Here is a 25547-nt window from a genome sequence, read left to right as displayed (position 1 = left end):
TACAAGGGCACTGGTTTATAGGGAAACATTTCGGCACACGTTACATTTCGCATGTGGGTAGCAAATACTAGTGAAGTGACGTTGCACTACTGAGTTGTTTTGATTTGATGGACAAGCAAATCATTCGGCAGACGGCGGTCGCAGGGTTCAGTGTGTTTCTTCTCCATGTTATCATCACTTTTCTTCAGTGCACAGTGAGGAATCTGTGAATGACAACATGTCCCTTAAACTCTGGATTATCTCAGAACAGTGGACTTAAATGTTTCTTTTGTTTTACAGAAATATGGTACAGAGCATCTCTTTTCTGCTGATGTTAGCCAAGCCATTGCTTTATTTGGAGATGCCAGGTCAAAGCATTATATTGCAGACGTGTTACGCATGTCATAAAGTGTGGTGTGAAGGGTGCGGTAACGACATCAGCCGCGCGGTCTAGGGCGCCTTGTCACGGTCCGTGCGGCTTCCCACCGTCGGAGGTTCGAGTCCTCCCTCCGGCATGGGTGTGTGTGTTGTCCATAGAGTAAGTTACTTTAAATTAGATTAAGTAGTGTGTAGACGTAGGGATCGATGACCTCAGCAGTTTGGTCCCATAAGGCCTTACTATAAATTTAACGACATCAGGAGACAGCCGTACCCGCATAACACCCAGGCTATGACCCTCACTGTTGCACTATAATCTGGAAGGATCGCGCTATTGCGCAGCAGGCAACCTGGGTCCGACGAGCAACAGCACAGACTCTTAATCACTCACCATGCTGCGGCTCCTGATAGAGTGACGTCAGCACAAACAGTTTGGGGACGGCTACGGGAAGGACACAGTGATCTGCACGTCTCAATGAAGCTGCCCACCTTGACACATGCACATTGTATTGCCAGGTTGCGGTTTGAGAGGCAGCACATGCAATAGAGTATAGTGTTGGCACCGAGTGTTCTTCATGTTATGAATCACGTTCCTCTATGGAGGACCATAATGGCAGGCCCCGTGTTTGGTGCTATGATGGGGATGCGGGGAATCATCCAGTCGTCATTTCCCCTCAGACTGCATTTTGGGGCAGGTCTGTCATTGTTTGAGGAGGCATCAGATTCAAAGCGAAAATTCCTCCCCTCACGGCACCAACTCTAGCGCTGAATGCCCAGCCGCACCAGGATGAGATGGTGGAACATACATCATCCTGGAGGCTGCAGCATTTGGATCGTGCTTCACACTGATGCAGAATAGCACTTGGCATCGCCGGCCGGAGTGGCCGAGCGGTTCCAGGAGCTACAGTCTGGAACCGCGCTGCTGCTACGGCCGCAGGTTCGAATCCTGCCTCGGGCACGGATGTGTGTGATGTCCTTAGGTTGGTTAGGTTCCAGTAGTTCTAAGTTCTAGGGGACTGATGACCTCAGAAGTTAAGTCCCATAGTGCTCAGAGCCATTTGAACCACTTGTCATCACATCGCCCAGACCGTCCAAATCGTTTGAAAGCTGTCGACATCTTCTTGATGGAATGGCCTACCAACAGCCCAGACTTAAGTCCAATTGAAAATGTGTGTGATTACATAGGTCAACGGCTAAGGCACATACATCGTCAGTCAGGAACAGCTGGGGAATTTGCCTCTGGACCAACATACCCCTGGACTATGTCAATTCTGTAATCTTGAGCTGTCGACGCCGATGTCAGGCTGTTATTACTGCTAGAGGGGGCGTCATCTGTTACTGAATATTTATTGTGATCAATAAATGAATCATTGAAATCAAAATATGTATCTTTCTCTGCCGTCAAAATGATTTTCTTGTCTGTCAAAACAAAACAGCTGAGTGGCGCTACGTCATTGCACTAGCGTTTGCTGCCTACATGCGAAATGTAATTTGTGTCGTCCTTATACACCAATGACTAGGTATCAATGAATGGTTTGTATCTGTACAGGTACATTGAAAGTGATCAACAAAGGTGCGTGGGCGGAACTAAAGGTGTTACCAAACGAGGGCGTCGTACAGGGACCATTTACCGTTTTACTCTCGCATGTGTCAACGTCACGCCTCTTATGATGATGCCAAACGAGGGCAACAAACAGAAGGGCCGAAAAATTATAAACACCCTTTACTGTTTCGAATCAAATTCAGATTTCGTCGAATGGTTTTGAACAGTCCCAAATGGTTCCATCCGGTGCACCAGTTCAAAAATTGCGAGCGCGCTGCACTCCAAGCGAGTGTGATCACATTCAATGGGGTCGCAGGTCCACGATTTTCTTAGAGCAGTGTTGAAGATTTGAATGGTTCGGGCAGTGTTACCAGCGTCAAAGGTCGCCGCCCTGTCGCTCATCGCACTGCGAACTGTCGCTTTCGACCGCATAGTGCGTGGAAATCAACGCACCAAGGGAAGGGGTGGTTCCTTTGTCGCCTTTTATGCCGTCCTCTGAAGCCTTTATCTTCATGGCTATGCACAGGAATATGGTAATCTTATTGGTCGCAGACGGAAAGTTGAATATAGACTGGTACAGGCAAATGTAGACTGACCAATCGGAGATCTGTACACTCTTTATAATACCTCGAGCGTTCAGGTATCACTGCGCGAGTGTGATCCGTGAGGAGAAAAGGTTCTACGTTAGCAGCAATCTCATTGGCTGCGTTACATATTAATACGCGGATCGGCGGAAGCAGAATTTGGTCCGTCTATGGGCAGCGACATCTCATAGTGCGGAGACGGACGAGCGCTGCGCCTGCGCTGTTGCTTAGCGGGGCGCGCTCTGGTGGGAAAGTTGTGTACGCGCTGACTACGCGGAACTATGTACACAACATGACCCTTTCACTCTTTTGTGCAGTTAATTCAGGTCTTGTGACATGTAATCTCGAAACTAACCATCTCAATAATATCAAAATCTGTATTTTTAGAGTCTTAACCCCTCCAACTCTCCTGACATAACTAGAAAATTTACTTCTATTGAAGAAGCACAGAATTTAGAAACACGTATTGTGATTATGTTCCTACATATAGTAACAGGATATTATGACTAATTTATTAAATTCTAATAGTGATATTGCATTTATTGTGTATATCTCACAGAAATTCGCAATCATTCGCATCAATAATCCAGCCAGCTTGTACACATTTACGAGTTACCAAAGGAGACCGAATGTGGTAACCGCAAGTCAGAGGAGGAGATTAATGTTTAACGTACCGTCGTTAGAGACGGAACACAATCTCGGATTAGGAGAGGATGGAGGAGGAAAGCGGCCGTGCCCTTTCGTAGGATCCAACCCGGCATTTGCCTGAAACGATTTAGAGAAATCACGGAAAACCTAATCAGGATCACCGGACTTGGGTTTGATCTGTCGTCCTCCCGAATGTTGATAACAACTGCGCTACACCGCTCGGTGCCCCTAATTCATGAAATTTCAACATATGCTATGTGATCAAAAGTATCCGGACACCCCCAAAACATACGTTTTTCATATTAGGTGCATTATGCTGCCACCTACTGCCAGGCATCCGATATCAGCGACCTCAGTAGTCCTTAGACACCGTGAGAGAGCAGAACTGGGCGCTCCGCGAAACTCACGGACTTCGAACGTGGTCAAGTGATTGGGTGTCACTTGTGTCATATGTCTGTACGCGAGATTTACACACTCCTAAACTTCCATAGATCCACTGTTTCCGATGAGACAGTGAAGTGGAAACATGAAAGGACACGTACAGCACAAAAAAAGGGTGCAGGCTGACCTCGTCTGTTGACTGATAGAGACCGCCGACAGCTGAAGAGGATCGTAACGTGTAATAGGTAGACATCTATCCAGACCATCAGACAGGAATCCCAAACTGTATCAGGATTCACTGCGAAAAAACTTGAATTTCATGGTCGAGCGGCTGCTCATAAGCCACACATCATGTCGGCAAATGCCCAAAGACTTCTCGCTTCGTGTAAGGAGCGTAAACATCGGAAGATTGAACAGTGGAAAAACGTTATGCGGAGTAACGAATCATGGTACACAATGTGGCGATCCGACGGCAGGGTGTGGGTATGGCGAATGCGCGGTTAACGTCGTCTGCCAGCGTGTGCAGTACCAACAGTAAAATTCGGAGGCGGTGGTGTTATGGTGTGCTCGTGTTTTTCATGGAGGAGTCTTGCACCCCTTGTTGTTTTGCGTGGCACTGTCACAGCACAGGCCTACACTGATGTTTTAAACACCTTCTTGCTTCCCAATGCTGAAGAGCAATTCGGGGATGGCGATTGCATCTTTCAACACGATCGAGCACCTGATCATAATACACTTCCTGTGACGGAGTGGTTACACGACAATAATATTCCTGTGATGGACTGGCCTGCACAGATCCTGACCTGAATCCTATGGAACACCTTTGGGATGTTTTGGAAAGGCGACTTCGTGCCAGGCCTCATCGACCGATATCCATACCTCTCCTCAGCGCAGCACTCCGTGAAGAACGGGCTGCCATTCCCCAAGAAATCTTCCAGCACCTGATTGTACGTATGCCTGCGAGAGTGGAAGCTGTCATCAAGGCTAAGGGTGGGCCAACACCATATTGAATTCCAGCGTTACCGATGGAGGACGCCACGAACTTGTAAGTCATTTCTAGCCAAGTGCCCGGATACTTTTGATCATATAGTGTATATTAGCCTTTTGAGAGTGCCACATTTGCAGAACGTGTCTCTATGACATCGATTGACAATGAAAATGCTGAAAGACAGTTTGGCACTTCAGATTCTAAATAGGTAAATATACACTCCTGGAAATTGAAATAAGAACACCGTGAATTCATTGTCCCAGGAAGGGGAAACTTTATTGACACACTCCTGGGGTCAGATACATCACATGATCACACTGACAGAACCACAGGCACATAGACACAGGCAACAGAGCATGCACAATGTCGGCACTAGTACAGTGTATATACACCTTTCGCAGCGATGCAGGCTGCTATTCTCCCATGGAGACGATCGTAGAGATGCTGGATGTAGTCCTGTGGAACGGCTTGCCATGCCATTTCCACCTGGCGCCTCAGTTGGACCAGCGTTCGTGCTGGACGTGCAGACCGCGTGAGACGACGCTTCATCCAGTCCCAAACATGCTCAATGGGGGACAGATCCGGAGATCTTGCTGGCCAGGGTAGTTGACTTACACCTTCTAGAGCACGTTGGGTGGCACGAGATACATGCGGACGTGCATTGTCCTGTTGGAACAGCAAGTTCCCTTGCCGGTCTAGGAATGGTAGAACGATGGGTTCGATGACGGTTTGGATGTACCGTGCACTATTCAGTGTCCCCTCGACGATCACCAGTGGTGTACGGCCAGTGTAGGAGATCGCTCCCCACACCATGATGCCGGGTGTTGGCCCTGTGTGCCTCGGTCGTATGCAGTCCTGATTGTGCCGCTCACCTGCACGGCGCCAAACACGCATACGACCATCATTGGCACCAAGGCAGAAGCGACTCTCATCGCTGAAGACGACACGTCTCCATTCGTCCCTCCATTCACGCCTGTCGCGACACCACTGGAGGCGGGCTGCACGATGTTGGGGCGTGAGCGGAAGACGGCCTAACGGTGTGCGGGACCGTAGCCCAGCTTCATGGAGACGGTTGCGAATGGTCCTCGCCGATACCCCAGGAGCAACAGTGTCCCTAATTTGCTGGGAAGTGGCGGTGCGGTCCCCTACGGCACTGCGTAGGATCCTACGGTCTTGGCGTGCATCCGTGCGTCGCTGCGGTCCGGTCCCAGGTCGACAGGCACGTGCACCTTCCGCCGACCACTGGCGACAACATCGATGTACTGAGACCTCACGCCCCACGTGTTGAGCAATTCGGCGGTACGTCCACCCGGCCTCCCGCATGCCCACTATACGCCCTCGCTCAAAGTCCGTCAACTGCACATACGGTTCACGTCAACGCTGTCGCGGCATGCTACCAGTGTTAAAGACTGCCACGGCAAACTGGCTGACACTGACGGCGGCGGTGCACAAATGCTGCGCAGCTAGCGCCATTCGACGGCCAACACCGCGGTTCCTGGTGTGTCCGCTGTGGCGTGCGTGTGATCATTGCTTGTACAGCCCTCTCGCAGTGTCCGGAGCAAGTATGGTGGGTCTGACACACCGGTGTCAATGTGTTCTTTTTTCCATTTCCAGGAGTGTACATTTTGCTTTAGAGTGCAAAATAGCTGACCTTCACTTGTTAATTTTTGGGGTGGGCGGTATTTAACGTAACTACTAAAAGATATTGTTACTGAACCCTTCCTTTAAAATGCGCAGTAGGTTCGATGCTGGACCCTACTAAATTTTTAATACAGTGGGATTAACCAACGCCGGCCGGAGTGGCCGAATGTTTCTAGGCGTAACAGTCTGGAACCGCGAGACCGCTACGGTCGCAGGTTCGAATCCTGCCTCGCATGGATCTGTGTGATGTCCTTAGGTTAGTTAGGTTTACGTAGTACTAAGTTCTAGGGGACTGATGACCTCAGAAGTTAAGTCCCACAGCGCTCAGAGGCATTTGAGCCATTTGATTCAGCAACATAAAAGAGAGTTTACGCTATTCATCCCATTATTGGACAGAAATACAAATATTAACTTATTTTAATTACATCGATTTTCTCCTTACTGTTAAAATTAAGTAACTTTAAGCATTTCAGTACCATTTGTGTCTTGTCAGAACAATTGACTGACAGAGTTTTGTATCACAACATATTACGCACAGGCAGCCCCGATTGGTGAGTGTGTTGCTAGTGCACCTGCAACGTATTCATTCCTTTGGAACTTTCCACGGTAACTGTTCTACACTGCAGGCTGTAGCCATGATTCACTAACAGCACTGCCCAAGCAGGGTGTAATTCACAGCTCGAAAGTATTCGTTCCTTCTGTAATTATTGAAAAGGGACAGACTACCAAGTACAGAGTTACACAAACCAATATACATACATACATAAGTATGCAAAATTTAAATTTTTGTCTGGGACAATGGCCTAAAGCCTTCCCACCTGATAGGAGTAGGGGAAAATAGGTATTTACTTATCACATGAGACATTGTCTATTATTTTCGTATTTCATAATTTAATATCGATTTTCGTTTATATTCCAGAGAATATTTTTACTGTCTTACTTTTGGTCTTTCTTGTGCTCCAAAAGCTGTTCAAGATAAGCTAAACGCTTTTCCACACTACACCAATTTACAATTTTACATAAAGCTAATTTGTAAAATCACATGCATATGCCTACACTGGTCTCTGGTGGCAGTACTGTCTACTAGGTCCCGACCTCGTAGTTAACAAACTGTTTCCCGCCAAAATCCTCCATTTTGGATAATGTTACTTGCATCATCAGCTGACATCATGGCCGCCATCTTGGATTCGTCACAGAAAGGATGACAGCGCCCTCTGGTGGTGGTACTGTGTACTGGGTCAGTTGGACTCTGGACCCTATGGCGACTATACTGGATGGTGATGCTGCCTCTAATTGTTTAACTAAATAGTGCATGCAAGTTAAAAACTTATGTCCAGCATAGGCCGAGTTCTCTCCCCGCCATTTCCTAGGATAAGGTGGCGGTCCGGTGACTTAGGTTAGTGGAGGTAACCCAAGTGCCCTTTCTTTCCTGCCATTTTCTTAAGTTAGTAGAGATAGCCCGATTGATCTATCTTTTCTCCAAAATTCAGACTTCCTACCAATCTATAGGGTGAGGTGGTGGTTGGATGATTTAGGTCAGTGGAGGTTGCTCAAGTGCCCATTCTTTCCCACCATTTTCTTAGGTTGGTAGAGACATACTGACAATGACAGACTGACATATCTTCCCTCCAAAATTCAGGCTTCTTGCCAATCCCTAGGAAGAGGTGATGGTCAGATGACTTAGGTTAGTGGAGGTAGCGCAATTGACCTATCTCCCCACCAAAATTCAAACTTCCTGCCAAAATGAACCATCCTGAATGACGCCATTGCCGCCATCTTGGGTGACATAAGGTGCTGTTGCCATCTTGGATGACATCATCGCCGCCATCTTGGATACATCAGGAAACAGTGGAGAGTGGGGTGGTATGAACATATCCCCACTACTTTTGGGAACTAAGAAAAGTGAACTGATGTTTCCTCTCAGGTTTTTGGTGACATCAGGATCCGATTATCGTTTTATCCCCACCCCTGATACAGAGTTTTTCTCAAACAATCTCACATACAGCTTCAATTTCTACCTCTGTGGATTTGAGTTCCTTGTCTACTACCACTAATACACCACCTTCATTTTCCATTCCTCCTAGCAGGTAGTGTTCATATCGTCCTAAGAACAGTGGGTGATGTCCTTAGAATGAAGCTAAGGCCATCCATGTCGTTGGTCAATGGCCGATATTGCGTAGAAATTAATGAAGTATTTCCCCATGGCAGTGAGTGCCATGGCCCGAGCTGATGGAAGGAAGGCGACATGGGTGACAGGAATCCCTTCGTGGGTGTAGATGGCCATTCCACAGCCATGGGATCACCTGCGGAGGTGCGGACGGTATAGCCATTGATATCTGGGAGACTGGCCAAGTGAACTTCCTGCAGGAGGGCGAAATCAAAATCACAAGACCTCCTGCATATGGCGAATTTTCCACCTTGAATGGATGTTGTAAGTGTTGATTGTTGCTATTTGACAGGCCTGGTGGCGGTCTGCTGGAGAATGATCCACTGTGACGTGGACGTCACAGTGGAACTTCATCCTGCTCGCCCCAAGGGGGTTCTGGGGAGAGTATGATTACTTGAGCGGCGGTGATGATGCTGAGTCCTGTAACGAGTCCTGCTCTTCGACCTCCTCTTCATGCCATTCCGCCGGCCGAAGTGGCCGTGCGGTTATAGGCGCTGTAGTCTGGAACCGCAAGACCGCTACGGTCGCAGGTTCGAATCCTGCCTCGGGCATGGATGTTTGTGATGTCCTTATGTTAGTTAGGTTCAACTAGTTCTAAGTTCTAGGGGACTAATGACCTCAGCAGTTGAGTCCCATAGTGCTCAGAGCCATTTGAACCATTTTTTCATGCCATTCCGTGAAGGTAGGCATCAGTATATCGTCCATTTTGTCCTCTGAAGATTAATTATTGGCGATGGTTGGATCAGCAGCTGGCAGAGTCGGCACCATTGAAGCCGGGTCGACGACCAACCGAGGCAGTGGGCCGTCCGTAGGCGCCCTCTGTTGGGGTTTGCTCTGGCTCAGTGGTCGCTTCCGGGCGTCGTTGTGAGGTGGCAGAAGAAAGGAGAACAGTGGCATAGGTCACCAGTAGCACCGTAGTTTGCGAAGCCGGTGGTCCGTCGGTGGCTGCAAGTTGTGTAATTCTCCATTATAGGCATTCGGATCTAAGACTGCCTTCTTCGTCCCACTCGGAACAGGTCCGAGGTTGTCCATCATACATAGTTATTGTATGGCATCCGTCAATCTGTAGTTAGGATGGGACGTGGTTTCGGAGATCAGTGGTGAATTGTCAGGAGTCGTATGACATGTCAGAAATTGCGTCCATTTCTCCGCAGTATGGCCGTGGACTGTGCTGTATCGTCAGTGTTCGAAAGGCATTCTGAAAGTGCGTATCCTACGCATGTTTAAACCTGCGTAGTCGACGGTCACCGCACCAGGATTGCCGTCAGCATGACCTCTTTGGTCTCGAGCAGAATGCACACTGCGTCGTTAACGATTTAACATACACCGCACTGTTCACAATCGACAAGTGTATTGCTATGATGTCGCTCGTCGGGATCTTGACTTCATCTGACAGAAAACGCTCCACTTCGAGTGCTCTGGATCGGGAATAGTAGTTGCAGAAATTAAGTCGGAGGGTAGATTTACGATAACAGCTCGCCCTGTGTTGTAGACGCTAATCCGGCACGTAAGCAACAGCCATCAGCATGTAAACAAGGCAAGCTTTTGCTCCGCACACAGAAACACCAGCGTCTCCGCTCTGTTGCCGTGCCAGAGACTGACTAGGTCCGAGCTATCTAAGTACTACTCACGACTCGGCCTTAGAGCTTTACTTCTGCCTGTTCTTCTCTATGTTGTTGTTGTTGTTGTGGTCTTCAGTCCTGAGACTGGTTTGATGCAGCTCTCCATGCTACTCTATCCTCTGCAAGCTTCTTCATCTCCCAGTACTTACTGCAACCTACGTCCTTCTGAATCTGCTTAGTGTATTCATCTCTTGGTCTCCCTCTATGATTTTTACCCTCCACACTGCCCTCCAACGCTAAATTTGTGATCCCTTGATGCCTCAGAACATGTCCTACCAACCGGACCCTTCTTTTGGTCAAGTTGTGCCACAAACTCCTCTTCTCCCCAATTCTATTCAATACCTCCTCATTAGTCATGTGATCTACCCATCTAATCTTCAGCATTCTTCTGTAGCACTACATTTCGAAAGCTTCTATTTTCTTCTTGTCCAAACTATTTGTCGTCCATGTTTCACTTCCATACATGGCTACACTCCATACAAATACTTTCAGAAATGACTTCCTGACACTTAAATCTATACTCGATGTTAACTAATTTCTCTTCTTCAGAAACGCTTTTCTTGCCATTGCCAGTCTACATTTTATATCCTCTCTACTTCGACCATCATCAGTTATTTTGCTCCTCTTCTCTACTACTTTCTAAACTTTACAGAAGTTATCCTGAATACCTTGGAGGACTAGCATTTCTGAAAGCAATGATAGTGCAAAGAAATGGCTTAGCCACAAAAAAATGGTTCAAATGGCTCTGAGCACTATGGGACTCAACTGCTGTGGTCATCAGTCCCCTAGAACTTAGAACTACTAAAAACCTAACTAACCTAAGAACATCACACACATCCATGCCCGAGGCCGGATTCGAACCTGCGACCGTAGCGGTCATGCGGTTCCAGACTGAAGCGCCTAGAACCGCACGGCCACACCGGCCGGAGCTTAGCCACAGCCTGGGGGATTGTTTCCACAATAGATTCTCACTCTGCAATGGAGCGTTCATTCTTAAAATTGCTACATTACTTATATGAAAACGCAAATTTCCTCCTTTGTAGATATGCTGGTCTAGTTGTTCTGTGTGCAGTGCACATAAATCAACATTTTAGTATCCATGAAAACGATACAAGAGAAAAGGCAAAGTTACGTGTTTAGTTAGAAACTCTACAGTCTGTCCGTGATGACCATGCGATAATCGACCGACCGCTATATCATCCTCAGTATTCATCATCGGATGCGGTACGGATGGGCATGGGATCATCCCACTACACTCCTAGCCATAGTCGGCGATTCGACTTTGGAGCTGCTAACTCTCAATCAGGTAGCTCCTCAGTGGGCGTCACAACTCTGAGTAAAAAACAGTTCAGTCCTCCCACCAAGGAAAAGTTCCTGGAAGTGCAGGGAATCGAACACAAGTCGCCCGCATTACAGCCTGTCTCACTCACAAGATTTTTTTCTTTTTCTTTTTTTTTAGGAGTCTGAGTCGTGGCAGGGTGGATAAGAGGGTGAGACAGGCAAGGGGCGAAACTCGAGGCCAGGCCATGGCATTCCCCCCTGCCCCTCACTACAAGGGATTTGTCAAGAAAGGGACTAGATCAAGGTAAATGACAATAAGGACTTTTTATATTTTTATTTGTATTTGTATTTTAATTTGTATTATTTGTGGGACAGCATATCAGGCCTTTCCTGGCGGGGGGGGGGGGGGGGGGAGGGGGGGGAGAGGGGGAGCTGTATGTGGGGACGCCCGTAACTTCATGGCAGACAAACATAAGAACTAAAATTCAAACTGAGAAAAAAAGTCAGTCGACCATGCAATTCCCTTCACACATTCAAGTCGCCAGACTGGACATGTTGGTAATGTACACCATTTCAGAAATGATCGTTCACATGTCAATAATGTAGGAGGTTATGTACTCCCAAACTAAGGGGACTGGATTGTGATCGCGCTGTGAAACTAGCTGGCAAAGGTCCGTGATATGTGGGTGAACATTCGAGCATACTGTGAGGTTCCAGTATATACCACCCAGAATCAAGTGTGGAGTTTGGGGAATCGCGGAAAAGGTAGGCGATCATCTCAACTTGCAATCGCGTAATAGCATGGCGCTTAACCGGGGGAAGGTGAGAAGTGTGTGGAAGGAGTTGCAGAAAGGGATGGACGATTGCTGACGAGGTGCAGAGGTAGCAGGCCAATATACATAGTGTTAGGAGCCAGACCTTACATTTCGTAGCGCACGTAAGGTGGTGCTCATCAGTGTCCTTTCATAGGCAACTTGTGCAAAGTGGCGACGCAGCCAGACTGATACGGTATAGTCACTGGTTGTAGGGAAACTAACCATTGACAATGTAGTACCAAAACGCCCTGATATCCCACAGAAGGAATGGAGCGTGGATAGTCTTCAACATTGTCGACCATTGGACGTCTGGGCATTGTGTTACCAATGGAGGGGTGTGCATCAATGACAACTTACAAAAATCTGCATTGAGCGTGTTGTCAAAAATGTTCAAATGTCTGTGAATTCCCAAGGAACCAAATTGCTGAGGTCATCGGTCCCTAGACTTACACACTACTTAAATTAACTTATGCTAAGAACAACACATACAGCCATGCCCAAGGGAAGACTCGAACCTCTGGCGGGAGGGGCCGCGCAATCCGTAACTCGGCACTTCAAACCGCGCGGCCATTCCACGCGGCGGGTGTATTGTCGGAAGAGCATCATGTACGAAACTAAGTTCGATAAAATACACTCCTGGAAATTGAAATAAGAACACCGTGAATTCATTGTCCCAGGAAGGGGAAACTTTATTGACACATTCCTGGGGTCAGATACATCACATGGTCACACTGACAGAACCACAGGCACATAGACACAGGCAACAGAGCATGCACAATGTCGGCACTAGTACAGTGTATATCCACCTTTCGCAGCAATGCAGGCTGCTATTCTCCCATGGAGACGATCGTAGAGATGCTGGATGTAGTCCTGTGGAACGGCTTGCCATGCCATTTCCACCTGGCGCCTTAGTTGGACCAGCGTTCGTGCTGGACGTGCAGACCGCGTGAGACGACGCTTCATCCAGTCCCAAACATGCTCAATGGGGTACAGATCCGGAGATCTTGCTGGCCAGGGTAGTTGACTTACACCTTCTAGAGCACGTTGGGTGGCACGGGATACATGCGGACGTGCATTGTCCTGTTGGAACAGCAAGTTCCCTTGCCGGTCAAGGGATGGTAGAACGATTGGTTCGATGACGATTTGGATGTACCGTGCACTATTCAGTGTCCCCTCGACGATCACCAGTGGTGTACGGCCAGTGTAGGAGATCGCTCCCCACACCATGATGCCGGGTGTTGGCCCTGTGTGCCTCGGTCGTATGCAGTCCTGATTGTGGCGCTCACCTGCACGGCGCCAAACACGCATACGACCATCATTGGCACCAAGGCAGAAGCGACTCTCATCGCTGAAGACGACACGTCTCCATTCGTCCCTCCATTCACGCCTGTCGCGACACCACTGGAGGCGGGCTGCACGATGTTGGGGCGTGAGCGGAAGACGGCCTAACGGTGTGCGGGACCGTAGCCCAGCTTCATGGAGACGGTTGCGAATGGTCCTCGCCGATACCCCAGGAGCAACAGTGTCCCTAATTTGCTGGGAAGTGGCGGTGCGGTCCCCTACGGCACTGCGTAGGATCCTACGGTCTTGGCGTGCATCCGTGCGTCGCTGCGGTCCGGTCCCAGGTCGACGGGCACGTGCACCTTCCGCCGACCACTGGCGACAACATCGATGTACTGTGGAGACCTCACGCCCCACGTGTTGAGCAATTCGGCGGTACGTCCACCCGGCCTCCCGCATGCCCACTATACGCCCTCGCTCAAAGTCCGTCAACTGCACATACGGTTCACATCCACGCTGTCGCGGCATGCTACCAGTGTTGAAGACTGCGATGGAGCTCCGTATGCCACGGCAAACTGGCTGACACTGACGGCGGCGGTGCACAAATGCTGCGCAGCTAGCGCCATTCGACGGCCAACACCGCGGTTCCTGGTGTGTCCGCTGTGCCGTGCGTGTGATCATTGCTTGTACAGCCCTCTCGCAGTGTCCGGAGCAAGTGTGGTGGGTCTGACACACCGGTGTCAATGTGTTCTTTTTTCCATTTCCAGGAGTGTAGGTATGAATGTGAGACAGCACCAGAGCAATGTGCTCTATGATCAATGTGCAATGCGATTGGCAGTTCAGGTGAGTCCGGCACTAGGATTACCAGGGTGCAGTGAGCAAGGGATGTTAAAGGTTCCCACCAACGTCTCAATATTGTATGAACATATAATGCAGTGCCTCTGGCCCAAACATGGACAAGACCAAGACCATCTTTTGTAACACACAGGGTAAGGGTCTCATATCAGATTTTGAAGACGGTGCCAGCGAAAACGAAGTAGAGCCCGCACAGGATGTGGTGGCCGATGCGCAGTGACAAATTTTCTTCCAAAGAGCTGGGCGAGTTTATTCGTTTATCCGCCGATAAGTGTTTGCCTCTCTTCGGCCTGTCGGTGAAGACAGAATCGATGCGCATACCCTGTAGTCTGCCTCAGACGATATTACAGAAACTGTTCGGTAAAAAAGATTTCATTTTTGCTTTACTTACAGCTTTATATGTCAGGTTCATGATGATGTGCTAATCATTTCGTTAATGACCATAGTTATTGTGATGTTTACTTGGAAGTAAGACACTGCGCAAAATTTGGAAAAGTTCACAATGAAAAATAGATGGCCGCTATGATTTTGCGTTTGGTGCATGTTACATAATGTGTTGCTGCATATGATATTTGGCTAACATATTGAATTTTTCTTTAGACTTGGGTAGAGGTGTTTATCTGTCACTATTGTCGAGAAAATTGATCTGACGTTTCACATTCAATTGCAATCGCACCGAGCCAGCCTGAAAGCCAGTGTGAAATAACCTCAACATTCCTTGTATTTCATAAACGGTTTCAGGTACCGAAACGAGATTTTAACAAATGACAGCACGCAAAGAGGAGAGTATTTTGCCATATCGTTATTATGTAAAACTTCATTATCCACCGTAATATTCCACTAACTACAGACTTGTTCGATGAAAGAAGTAATTTTTGAGGGCCATTGACAGCTGGTGAAACAAGAAATACTATGGGTTTTGGAACAACATCGGTGAAGATATTACATGTTTATTTTTGTACCTAGGATGTGTTTTATCACAAGCTGCTGACCTTACTTTTCCTCAGTTCCCCAATTACCAGACTTAATGAACCACTGTTTCAGAATTCTCTCTTAATTGGGGCTGCACAGCATGTTAGTGAGGTGACACTGTGTAAACTCCGCTGTGTTTTGGCGAAAGAAGCAAATTTTAACATGACAGCTCGAGAAATGTGTAGGTCTTATTCAAAATTCGTCTCTCATGACTCTATTCCGAATGTTACAAATGGATAAGAAGCCAGGCGAAAATAAATCTCTGTACTTTCGGTGGAATTCTTTTTAGATATTAATGGACAGTGTCTTGAATGGAGGATGTAAGATGAACATCAAAAAAAGCAAAACGAGGATAATGGAATGCAGTCAAATTAAATCGGGCGATGCTGAGGGAATTAGATTAGGAAATGAGACGCTTAAAGTAGAAAATGAGTTTTGCTATTTGGGGAGCAAAATAGCTGATGATGGTCGAAGTAGAGAAGATATAAAATGTAGACTGACACTGGCAAGGAAAGCGTTTCTGAAGAAGAGAAATTTGTTAACATCGAATATAGTGTCGGAAGTTCCATGCGGCTTTTCGCGGATGATGCTGTAGTATACAGAGAAGTTGCAGCATTAGAAAATTGTAGCGAAATGCAGGAAGATCTGCAGCGGATAGGCACTTGGTGCAGGGAGTGGCAACTGACCCTTAACATAGACAAATGTAATGTATTGCGAATACATAGGAAGAAGGATCCTTTATTGTATGATTATATGATAGCGGAACAAACACTGGTAGCAGTTACTTCTATAAAATATCTGAGAGTATGTGGACAGAACGATTTGAAGTGGAATGATCATATAAAATTAATTGTTGGTAAGGCGGGTGCCAGGTTGAGATTCATTGGGAGAGTCCTTAGAAAATGTAGTCCATCAACAAAGGAGATGGCTTACAAAACACTCGTTCGACCTATACTTGTGTATTGCTCATCAGTGTGGGATGCGTACCAGGTCGGATTGACGGAGGAGATAGACAATATACCAAGAAGAGCGGCGTGTTTCGTCACAGGGTTACTTGGTAAGCGTGATAGCGTTACGGAGATGTTTAGCAAACTCTAGTGGCAGACTATGCAAGAGAGGCGCTCTGCATCGCTGTGTAGCTTGCTGTCCAGGTTTCGGGAGGGTGCGATTCTGTATGAAGTATCGAATATATTGCTTCCCCCTACTTATACCTCCCGAGGAGATCACGAATGTAAAATTAGAGAGATTCGAGCGCGCACGGAGGCTTTCCGGCAGTCGTTCTTACCTCGAACCATACGCGACTGGAACAGAAAAGGGAGGTAATGACAGTGGCACGTAAAGTGCCCTCCCCCACACACCGTTGGGTGGCTTGCGGAGTATAAATGTAGATGTAGATGTAGATTTAAGTGTCAGGAAGACGTTTCTGAAGGTATTTGTAGGGAGTGTAGCCATGTATGGAAGTGAAACATGGACATTAAATAGTTTGGTAAGAAGAGAATAGAAGCTTTCGAAATGTGGTGCTACAGAAGAATGCTGAAGATTAGATGGGTAGATCACATAACTAATGAGGAGGTATTGAACAGAATTGGGGAGAAGAGGAGTTTGTGGCACAACTTGACTAGAAGAAGGGGTCGGTTGGTAGGACATGTTCTGCAGCATCAAGGGATCACCAATTCAGTATTGGAGGGCAGTGTGGAGGGTAAAAATCATAGAGGGAGACCAAGAGATGAATACACTAAGCAGATTCAGAAGGATGTAGGTTGCAGTAGGTACTGGGAGATGAAGAAGCTTGCACAGGATAGAGTAGCATGGAGAGCTGCATCAAACCAGTCTCAGGACTGAAGAGAACAACAAAAACAACAACAACCAAAGCAGAGGTGACAGATCTTTTTGAATGGTCGCTTTACAAGTGTGGGCACGGAGGGGCCCCACTGAATATTTACAAAAAATGTGAGTGTTGGCTTCAGTTTGGAGTAGCACTCCCCCTCCAGTGCTCGACATTTCCCCTCTAACACCTGCCCGTAACCCTCATGACTGCTGCTCTCCTCATACATGTTTAGTCTTCTGCGCATGTACCAGCCACGGTATTGTGTGCGGACTCTACCCAAGGGCCTGTTGGAGTTGACATCGCAGTATCAATAGTAGAGGGAGTAATTGGGCAGCTTGGACCAATTTAGATGCCACTTATTTGTTGACATAATTCACTCTCTGTAGTGGGTTCAGGCTGTGCAGGAGTATGTGGTAAACATGGTAAGGGATCGACTGCAGCAACTGACGTTACGTTTTTGCCACAGTATGCTGGTTGGAACTGGTAAAGTCGATGCCCAGGTAATTGAGCATTGTCACTATGGGAAATGGGAGTGGTTCCTTGTCCTGGAGTCCACGTCAGATATTCATGATTATCGATTTGGCAATACTGATGTGGCAACCCACTGATTGTCCATAAGTTGGATCCATACTATGGCGTTGTGTATTTCGCAGGTGAGTGTGTGAGAATGAGGAGGTCGTCTGCATAGGCCCAGCAGTGGAATGTGTGGCCACACAATGTAAGTCCTGTAAGACGATGTAGGAAGCCTTTGATGAGAGGCTCAACGGTGATCGCGTTACAACAAAGTGGACAAAGGGCATACCTGCCTGAACGAAAGCTGGATAGGGATCGGTCCAGCCAATTGTCCATTTACCCAGACCATGGATATTGCATTGCAAAGTAAGTGGCCAATGGCAGTTATGAATGTTGGTGGTGTTGGGTGGACCCCATGCATTCTGCCACTGAGAGGAGACAACAGTGGAGGACTCATTTGAAGGCACTACTGAAATCTATCGACACCAGCCCCGCAAGGAGGCGGCAGGACACGGCAAGCGCATTAAAAATCCTGATATTCATCCTTGGCTGTCCGAAGGGTGGCCCCACAGCCTAGCTATGTTTGTTCCATAGAATATACTGCAGGTAACACCTCACACATGCGTGCTGCCAAGAGATGCACGTAGTTTTTATAATTCACATTTAGTAATGTGAGGAATGGAAGTGGGTGATGTGCATTCGCCCTGTTGGTTTGGGCACCAGTGTGTGAGTGCCATTGACAAAGTCTGGTGTTAGGGGAAAGGAATGACTCAACTACTCTTGGAACATCTCTGTCCAATGTAGAAGCATCATTGCGTTGAAGGTCCAACAAAATTCACTCGGAAGGCTGCTGGGGCCTAGGGAGTTGTTCTTCGCTCCTTTGGCGATCTGTGGGTGAGGTGCGGGCTCGTCCTCAACGTCGTCGGCCTATGCCTCCAAATGGGGGGACTGTGCTGTATCTATATAGTCTTCTGTAAAGAGGGGAGGGACGTGTGACGACGGTCTTAGCTTAAGAACCGAGAGCAACCACGTTTGCGTAGTGTTCTCAGTGCTAAGAGAGAAGCAACACTGCGTGAAATAACCGCACAAACAAATGTGGGACGTACGACGAATATATCCGTTAAGACAGTGCGGCGAAATTTGGCTTTAACAGGCTATGGTAGCAGACGACTGACGCGAATGCATTTGCTAACAGCACGACATCGCCTGCAGCGCCTCTCCTAGGCTCGTGACCAAATTGGTTGGACCCTAGACGACTGTAAAGCAAAAGTCTGGTCAGATGAGTACCATTTCCAGTTGGTAAGAGCTAACGGTAGGGTTCAAGTCATGGGACACCTCCTAATAGCGTGCCCTCCTTTTGCATGGCATAGTGCAGCCACTCCGCGTGTCATTGACTCAAGAAGCCGTTGGGAGTACCGTGCAGAAATATTGAGCCGTGGTGCCTCTAAAGCCGTCCATAATTGCGGAAGTGTTGCTGGTGCTTGATTTAGCACACCAACTGACCTCTTGATTATGTCCCACAGATGTTCGACTGATGGCCAAATCATTTGCTCGAACTGTACAGAACGTTCTTCAAACCAACCGCGAACAGTTGTCGCCTGGTGACTTAGCGCATTGTCATCCAGAAAAATTCCATTTTTGTTTGAGAACATGAAGTCCATGAATGGCTGCAAATGGTCTCCACGCAGCCATACATAATCATTTCCAGTCAGTTCATTTTGACCAGAGAACCCAGTTCATTCCATTTAAACACAGTCCATTTCATTATGGAGACACCACCAGCTTGCACAGTGCTTTGTCAGCGATTTGAGTTCACGACTTCTCGGGCTTTGATCCAAGCTCGAACCCTACCGTCAGCTCTTACCAAGTGAAATCAGACCTCATCTGACCAGACCTCGATTTTCCAGTCGCCTAGGGTGGACAGAGAGTATAACACATATTAATAATAAAATTCCAGAATCTTGTAGAAAACGTGCAGATGAATTGTCGTGACCGTAGAAAATCAATCATGCTGCAAAGAGAAAACGTTCAACCAAAACCTCTGTGCAGGGACTTCTGCATGTACTACTTACAGACACGCAGACGAATAGAACATTCAAAGGACGTGTGATGCCGGAGGCCAACAGTCGCACTGGGGTAAACACCATGGTGAGTGAAGGTCTGGGCCATCGATTACTCGACTTGGAACTCTGCCTACTAGTAGAAAGTCAACACGAACACGCAGAGACTGAATATTCCGGAAACAGAAAAATAAGTTGGTACTTTATGAAACTTGGATACAAGGCACTGTACGCGAGTCAGAAGGGCCTTCGAAAGCGTTTAAAAGGGTAACTAGTAACAGGCAGTCCGCATCAAGTAATCATCGACAGATATATTTTCATATTTAGTGGCGAACAAGGACGGTTGATCTTTGACTGAAGCAGTTAGTGCTCAGCATTCATTTGTTAGTAGGAACAAGTAGTTGTACAGTATATGTCTCTGGTGAATTAGGTCAGAGAGATGGTTGATTTAATACAAGACAGAAAGAGTGGCAGTAATTGCACTTGTCTCTCAGTTAAGCACTGACAGTGATTAGAGCAAAATTCTAGTTGTCTTTTGTTTCTTGGTAAGGTGATGCCCATGAGTAGAAGAACAGAATAATATGAAAGGGATTGTGGCTAATATGTGTTAGGGGCACTGTTGATCCGACAACTCACATAATATGTATTTGACGATGAATAAACTTAGTTATAGGCAATGTAAGATTTCATGTGATCTTGCTACTTGAGATTTACTCCCTCTCGACTCCTTTATAAAGATTAATTAGGGAAAACGTCCCGGACAACAGAACATTATTGTCGTCAACCTCCTGACTGCGCTATTAAGTCTCACGAACTCTGTATTTTTACTTGGGCCTGTGTCGGGACGCGACAGAATAGAAGAGTAGCCAACTACCTTTAACCGTGAAATGGTGTTAATTACAGCTATATCTTACAATACCTTAAAGACGATATGTCATTCACGCCAAAGTAATTCCACAAACATGGATTGAGCACAGGGGAACAGATGTAGGGATCCTGTATCGCCGCTCAAGACGAGGTCCTAGGGAAGATGGTTTCCCATTCTCTTCCTCCAAATTTTTATGAAGTGTCAAGTGTGTATCTGTGTCGTGCGGATGACTGTCATGGTTACTTGTGCAGTGTAGCGTTGGGTTTGTGTTACTGGATGAAGGGAAGGGAGAGGGAGGAGTGAAACCCAATGCTTATGGCCCGCTCCTCTCGAACAGCCGAGCTTAACATCCGCATCCGACAGACAGATCACTGTCACAGTTTCACATGGCTTCACATCCTGAGACGCTTTGAAGAGATCTGGAATTTAACCAAGAGCTTCGGAACAAAGATTTGTGATCTGGAACTTTACACTACCACTTTTTCTCCTCTCGCCAGCTACATAACTGACTGTGAAAATTTTCCACCAGCAGAATATGAACCGAAATAACTCCGATCCGAGCGCACCACACAAATATGTGATAGTGAGCTCGGCTGCAGTAGTTGGTGATATGAAATTCACAAACATTTATTTACAACAAATCGTATCTGTCGCAGAAGCCCATAGCTGACGACAGCAAAAGCGACCGCCCGGCAGGTAGAAAGACGCACTGTCATTCCGCGTGGATAGTTGACCCGCGCGGGCGACGACTCGGCGGTGCGGACTCAGCGGGGACGGACACATGCTTTCCGCGCTGGAAGCTGAACGATCGCTTGCCTACTTCCCCGTTCCCTTACAGAGCATATATCCGTAGGATGTAAGTTATAATCCAAAACCCACTAAATAAGGCAAATAAGGCCGCAACTGAAAATGACGATATCCAATATGACGTCTTGCAAGTTCTGCTTTTGACGTAGAACGTTATCTTGCTTCTGATTGGTCACGTTCTTCTCCACGAAACTGAAATCTGACTTGTATAATTCATTCTTTCATTCATACAATGAAGGCAAGATTCAGCACAACCAGGACCACCTCCGAAGAAGTCCAACGTAGCCTCGGACGAAACGTCAGGGATTGAAGAGTTCCATGGACCACGGCCATACAACCCGGAAAAATTCTCAGCAGCTCAATGTTTTATTCTTAGGAATGCAATGGAACGTGAAATTCCACAGTGTAACGTCACAAAATGCGACCAGATCCTCGTCCAGCGGCGCTTTCACACCATGAGTGAAGACAGTTTTAGCCACAGCCAAAGGGTTTGTTTCCGGGATGTATTTTTCACTCTGCAGCGGAGTGTGCTCTGATTTGACACTTGCTGACAGAATAAAACTGCGATCTAGGCTGGAACTCGAACCCAGAACCTTACTTTATCCAGTCGTAACGTATCTGGAAAGGAGAACTTCTATGAAGAAGGGAAAAAGTGCTGACAGGAGCAAAGTTGTGAGGACGAGTCGTGTCTGGTTAGCTCAGCCAGTAAAAGCATGCAAGATTCCAGGTTCGAGGCCCAATCCAGAACACAATTCGAATTTGCCACGAAGTTTCAAAACAGCGCACATTCCACTGCAGAGCGAAAGATTCAGCCTAAATGCGAGAACCTTTCCAGGAATGCAGGCTTTCTCGGCGAGGCTTGATGATGTCTTTTTGGGTTATCAGGCGAGTCAAGGCGTCATTCTGCGGTAACCTTTCGACAAGTCTCCTGCTCGTCATCTTCAGGGTAAGCGTCCGGTTCATGTCCAGTTCGTGCCTTTCCTACGCCTCTTTTGTAATGGCTGGGCCAGTCGCACGCATAGGGAAGGGGTGTCGCAGACGGTGGGGGAGAGAAATCGCTGCCAGACTCAACGGTGTATTTAGCAGCGCCTCTTACAACATGTGAGAAGCGTTCGGCCAAACGGACTAATCTGCAGTGGCATAGCGCAACCTTGACGAAGGTCTTACGTTTGAATTTGAACAGAAGCGATGTGCCAGACGGACGGACTCTTAGGACTCGATTGTCAAAGAGGCAGTGGTCCTCCTCATCACCGTGTGTGACATCTCTTCCGAAGGTGCGCGACTGGCCCAGCCGTTGCACACGAGGCAGAAGAGTCTGTGGTCCAGAGTCTACAAAAAAAAAACGAACTGCACATGAACCTGACGCTTCATCTGAAGATGATAAGTAGGGAACTTGTCGAAACGTTGCCCCAGAACGACGCCTTGACTCGGCCGATAACCAGGAAGGGTCTTTCTCCGGCACGCTGAGGCAGCAGCAGTTGAGGCTAGTGATAGCGCGCCGCTTGTGCTGCAGGCCGTGGTTCTTATCCGGCGGCTGGGAGTGGCCACATCCCGGTGACGGCACGGCTCCACGCCGCGTCTGGCCTGGGGAGGCGCCTGCCACCTCCGACCGCATCGTCGAGCAGCTGATGTTCTCGCCGCTGCGCCGCCGCCCTCGCCGCAAGGTGCATCCGTCTCTTCACTCGTAGCCGGTAACCTCTGCCTCACGTGGCGCAATGCATGCAGTGCTTACAAAGGAAGCATACACCTATCGGATCACCCATTTAGCTATGTCGCACGATAGTAGTAAGCTAGTCATACAATCTTAATTATTACCTCCAAAAATACACTACTGGCCATTAAAATTGCTACACCACGAAGATGACGTGCTACAGACGCGAAATTTAACCGACAGGAAGAAGATGCAGTGGTATGCAAATGATTAGCTTTTCAGAGCATTCACACAAGGTTAGCGCCGGTGGCGACGCCTACAACGTGCTGACATGAGGAAAGTTTCCAGCCGATTTCTCATACACAAACAGCAGTTGACCGGCGTTGCCTGGTGAAACGTTGTTGTGATGCCTCGTGTAAGGAGGAGAAATGCGTACCATCACGTTTCCAACTTTGATAAAGCTCCGATTGTAGCCTATCGCGACAGCGGTTTATCGTATCGCGACATTGCTGCTCGCGTTGGTCGAGATCCAATGACTATTAGCAGAATATGGAATCGGTGGGTTAAGGAGGGTAAAACGGAACGCCGTGCTGGATCCCAACGGCCTCGTATCACTAGCAGTCGAGATGACAGGCATCTTATCCGCATGACTGTAACGGATCGTGCAGCCACGTCTCGATCCCTGAGTCAACAGATGCGGTCGTTTGCAAAACAATAACCTTTTGCACGAACATTTCGACAACGTTTGCAACAGAATGTACTATCAGCTCGGAGACCATGGCTGAGGTTACCCTTGACGCTGCGTCACAGACAGGAGCGCCTGCGATGGTGTACTCAACGACGAACCTGGGTGCACGAATGGCAAAACGTCATTTTTTCGGATGAATCCAGGTTCTGTTTACAGCATCATCATGGTCGCATCCGTATTTGGCGACATCGCGGTGAACGCACATTGGAAGCGTGTATTCGTCATCGCCATACTGGCGTATCACCCGGCGTGATGGTATGGGGTGCCATTGGTTACACGTCTCGCTCACCTCTTGTTCGCATTGACGGCACTTTGAACAGTGGATGTTACATTTCAGATGTGTTATGACCCGTGGCTCTACCCTTCATTGGATCCCTGCGAAACCCTACATTTCAGCAGGATAATGAACGACCGCATGTTGCAGGTCCTGTACGGGCCTTTCTGGATACAGAAATTGTTCGACTGCTGCCGTGGCCAGCACATGCTCCAGATCTCTCACCAATTGAAAACGTCTTGTCAATGGTGGCCGAGCAACTGGCTCGTCACAATACACCAGTCACCACTCTGGATGAACTGTGGTATCGTGTTGAAGCTGCATGGGCAGCTGTACCTGTACACGCCATCCACGCTCTGTTTGACTCAATGCCCAGGCGTATCAAGGCCGTTATTACGGCTAGAGGTGGTTGTTCTGGGTACTGGTTTCTCAGGATCTATGCACCCAAATTACGTGAAAATGTAATCATATGTCAGCTCTAGTATAATATATTTGTCCAATGAATACCCTTTTATCATCAGCATTTCATCTTCGTGTAGCAATTTTAATGGCCAGTAGTGTGGTAAGCTAGTCATACAGTCTTAATTATTACCTCCAAGAATATAAAGTTACGTAATTAACCTCTTGTGTGTTTGCAGGTACAAGGGACGTTCAATAAGTAATGCAACACTTTTTTCTGAAACCAAGCCATATTTTTCCCCACTCTTTTGGCTACAAAACCTTATTTTTCAACACGATCTCTGTTCAATGTGTCAACTTTACGTTGCCTTATTGACAGAGGCTGTATGCCCGATTGGTATCACTCCACCCGTTGACGTCGGAGTAAACGTCTCGCCGCATCTCTAACCTCTCCCTCAACGACGTACTGCTTCCCGCGGAGTCCATCCTTCATTGGGCCAAGCAATTAGGAGCTGGAAGCTTCGAGGTCCAGGCTGTAGGGTGGATGAGGAAGAACAGTCCAGCGAAGTTCGTGAGCTCGTCTCGGATGCTCAGACTTGTGTGAGACCTTGCGTTGTCATGGAGAAGAAGTTCGTCTGTATATTTGTAGCGACGAACACCCTGAAATAGTTTCTTCGATTTCTCGAGGCTAGCACAGTACACTTCAGAGTAATAATAATCATGTCGTGTGACGAGGGCCTCCCGTCTGGTAGACCGCTCGCCGGGTGCAAGTCTTTCGATTTGATGCCATGTCGGTGACTTGCGCGTCGCTGGGGATGAAATGATGATTAGGGCAACTCAATACCCAGTCCCTGAGCGGAGGAAATCTCCGACCCAGCCGGGAATCGAACCTGGGCCCTTAGGATTGACTGTCTGTCGCGCTGACCACTCAGCTACCGGGGGCGAACACTTCAGAGTAGATCGTTGCACTATGAGGGAGGACGAAAACGAAATAACCACTTCACAGTCCCAGAAAACTGCCGTCCTTTCTTTACCAACTGAGGGTGCGGCTTTGGATGTTTTCTTCGGAGGGGAGATGCTGTGGTTTCACTACATGGAGTACCGTTTTGTTTCAGGTTCCAAATGATGATCCCATATTTCATCGCCTGTGACGATGTTCGACAAAAAATTATCAAATCAGCCCCGTAACGCTCAAGCAATTCCACACAGATGGTCCTTCGTTGCTGTTTATCGCCTTCCATTAAGTGGCGAGGAACCCAGCTGC

At 47.7% G+C, this 25547-nt stretch overlaps 1 protein-coding gene across 1 annotated transcript in view; it reads left to right on the top strand.

Moving 5' to 3' along the window:
• The window catches only part of LOC124612781 (glycoprotein 3-alpha-L-fucosyltransferase A-like), a 79921-nt gene that overhangs the window by 8081 nt on the left and 46293 nt on the right, over positions 1-25547 (top strand). The window contains exon 2 of the mRNA XM_047141220.1: positions 22725-22875. Coding sequence (XP_046997176.1) covers positions 22725-22875 — 151 coding nt within the window. The remainder of the gene's footprint in view (positions 1-22724; positions 22876-25547) is intronic.

This window comes from Schistocerca americana, chromosome 1, assembly GCF_021461395.2.
Source record: "Schistocerca americana isolate TAMUIC-IGC-003095 chromosome 1, iqSchAmer2.1, whole genome shotgun sequence".
NCBI lineage: Eukaryota > Metazoa > Arthropoda > Insecta > Orthoptera > Acrididae > Schistocerca > Schistocerca americana.
The sequence above is the reverse complement of the archived record's forward strand: the minus strand, read 5'-3'. Positions and strand labels throughout refer to the sequence as shown.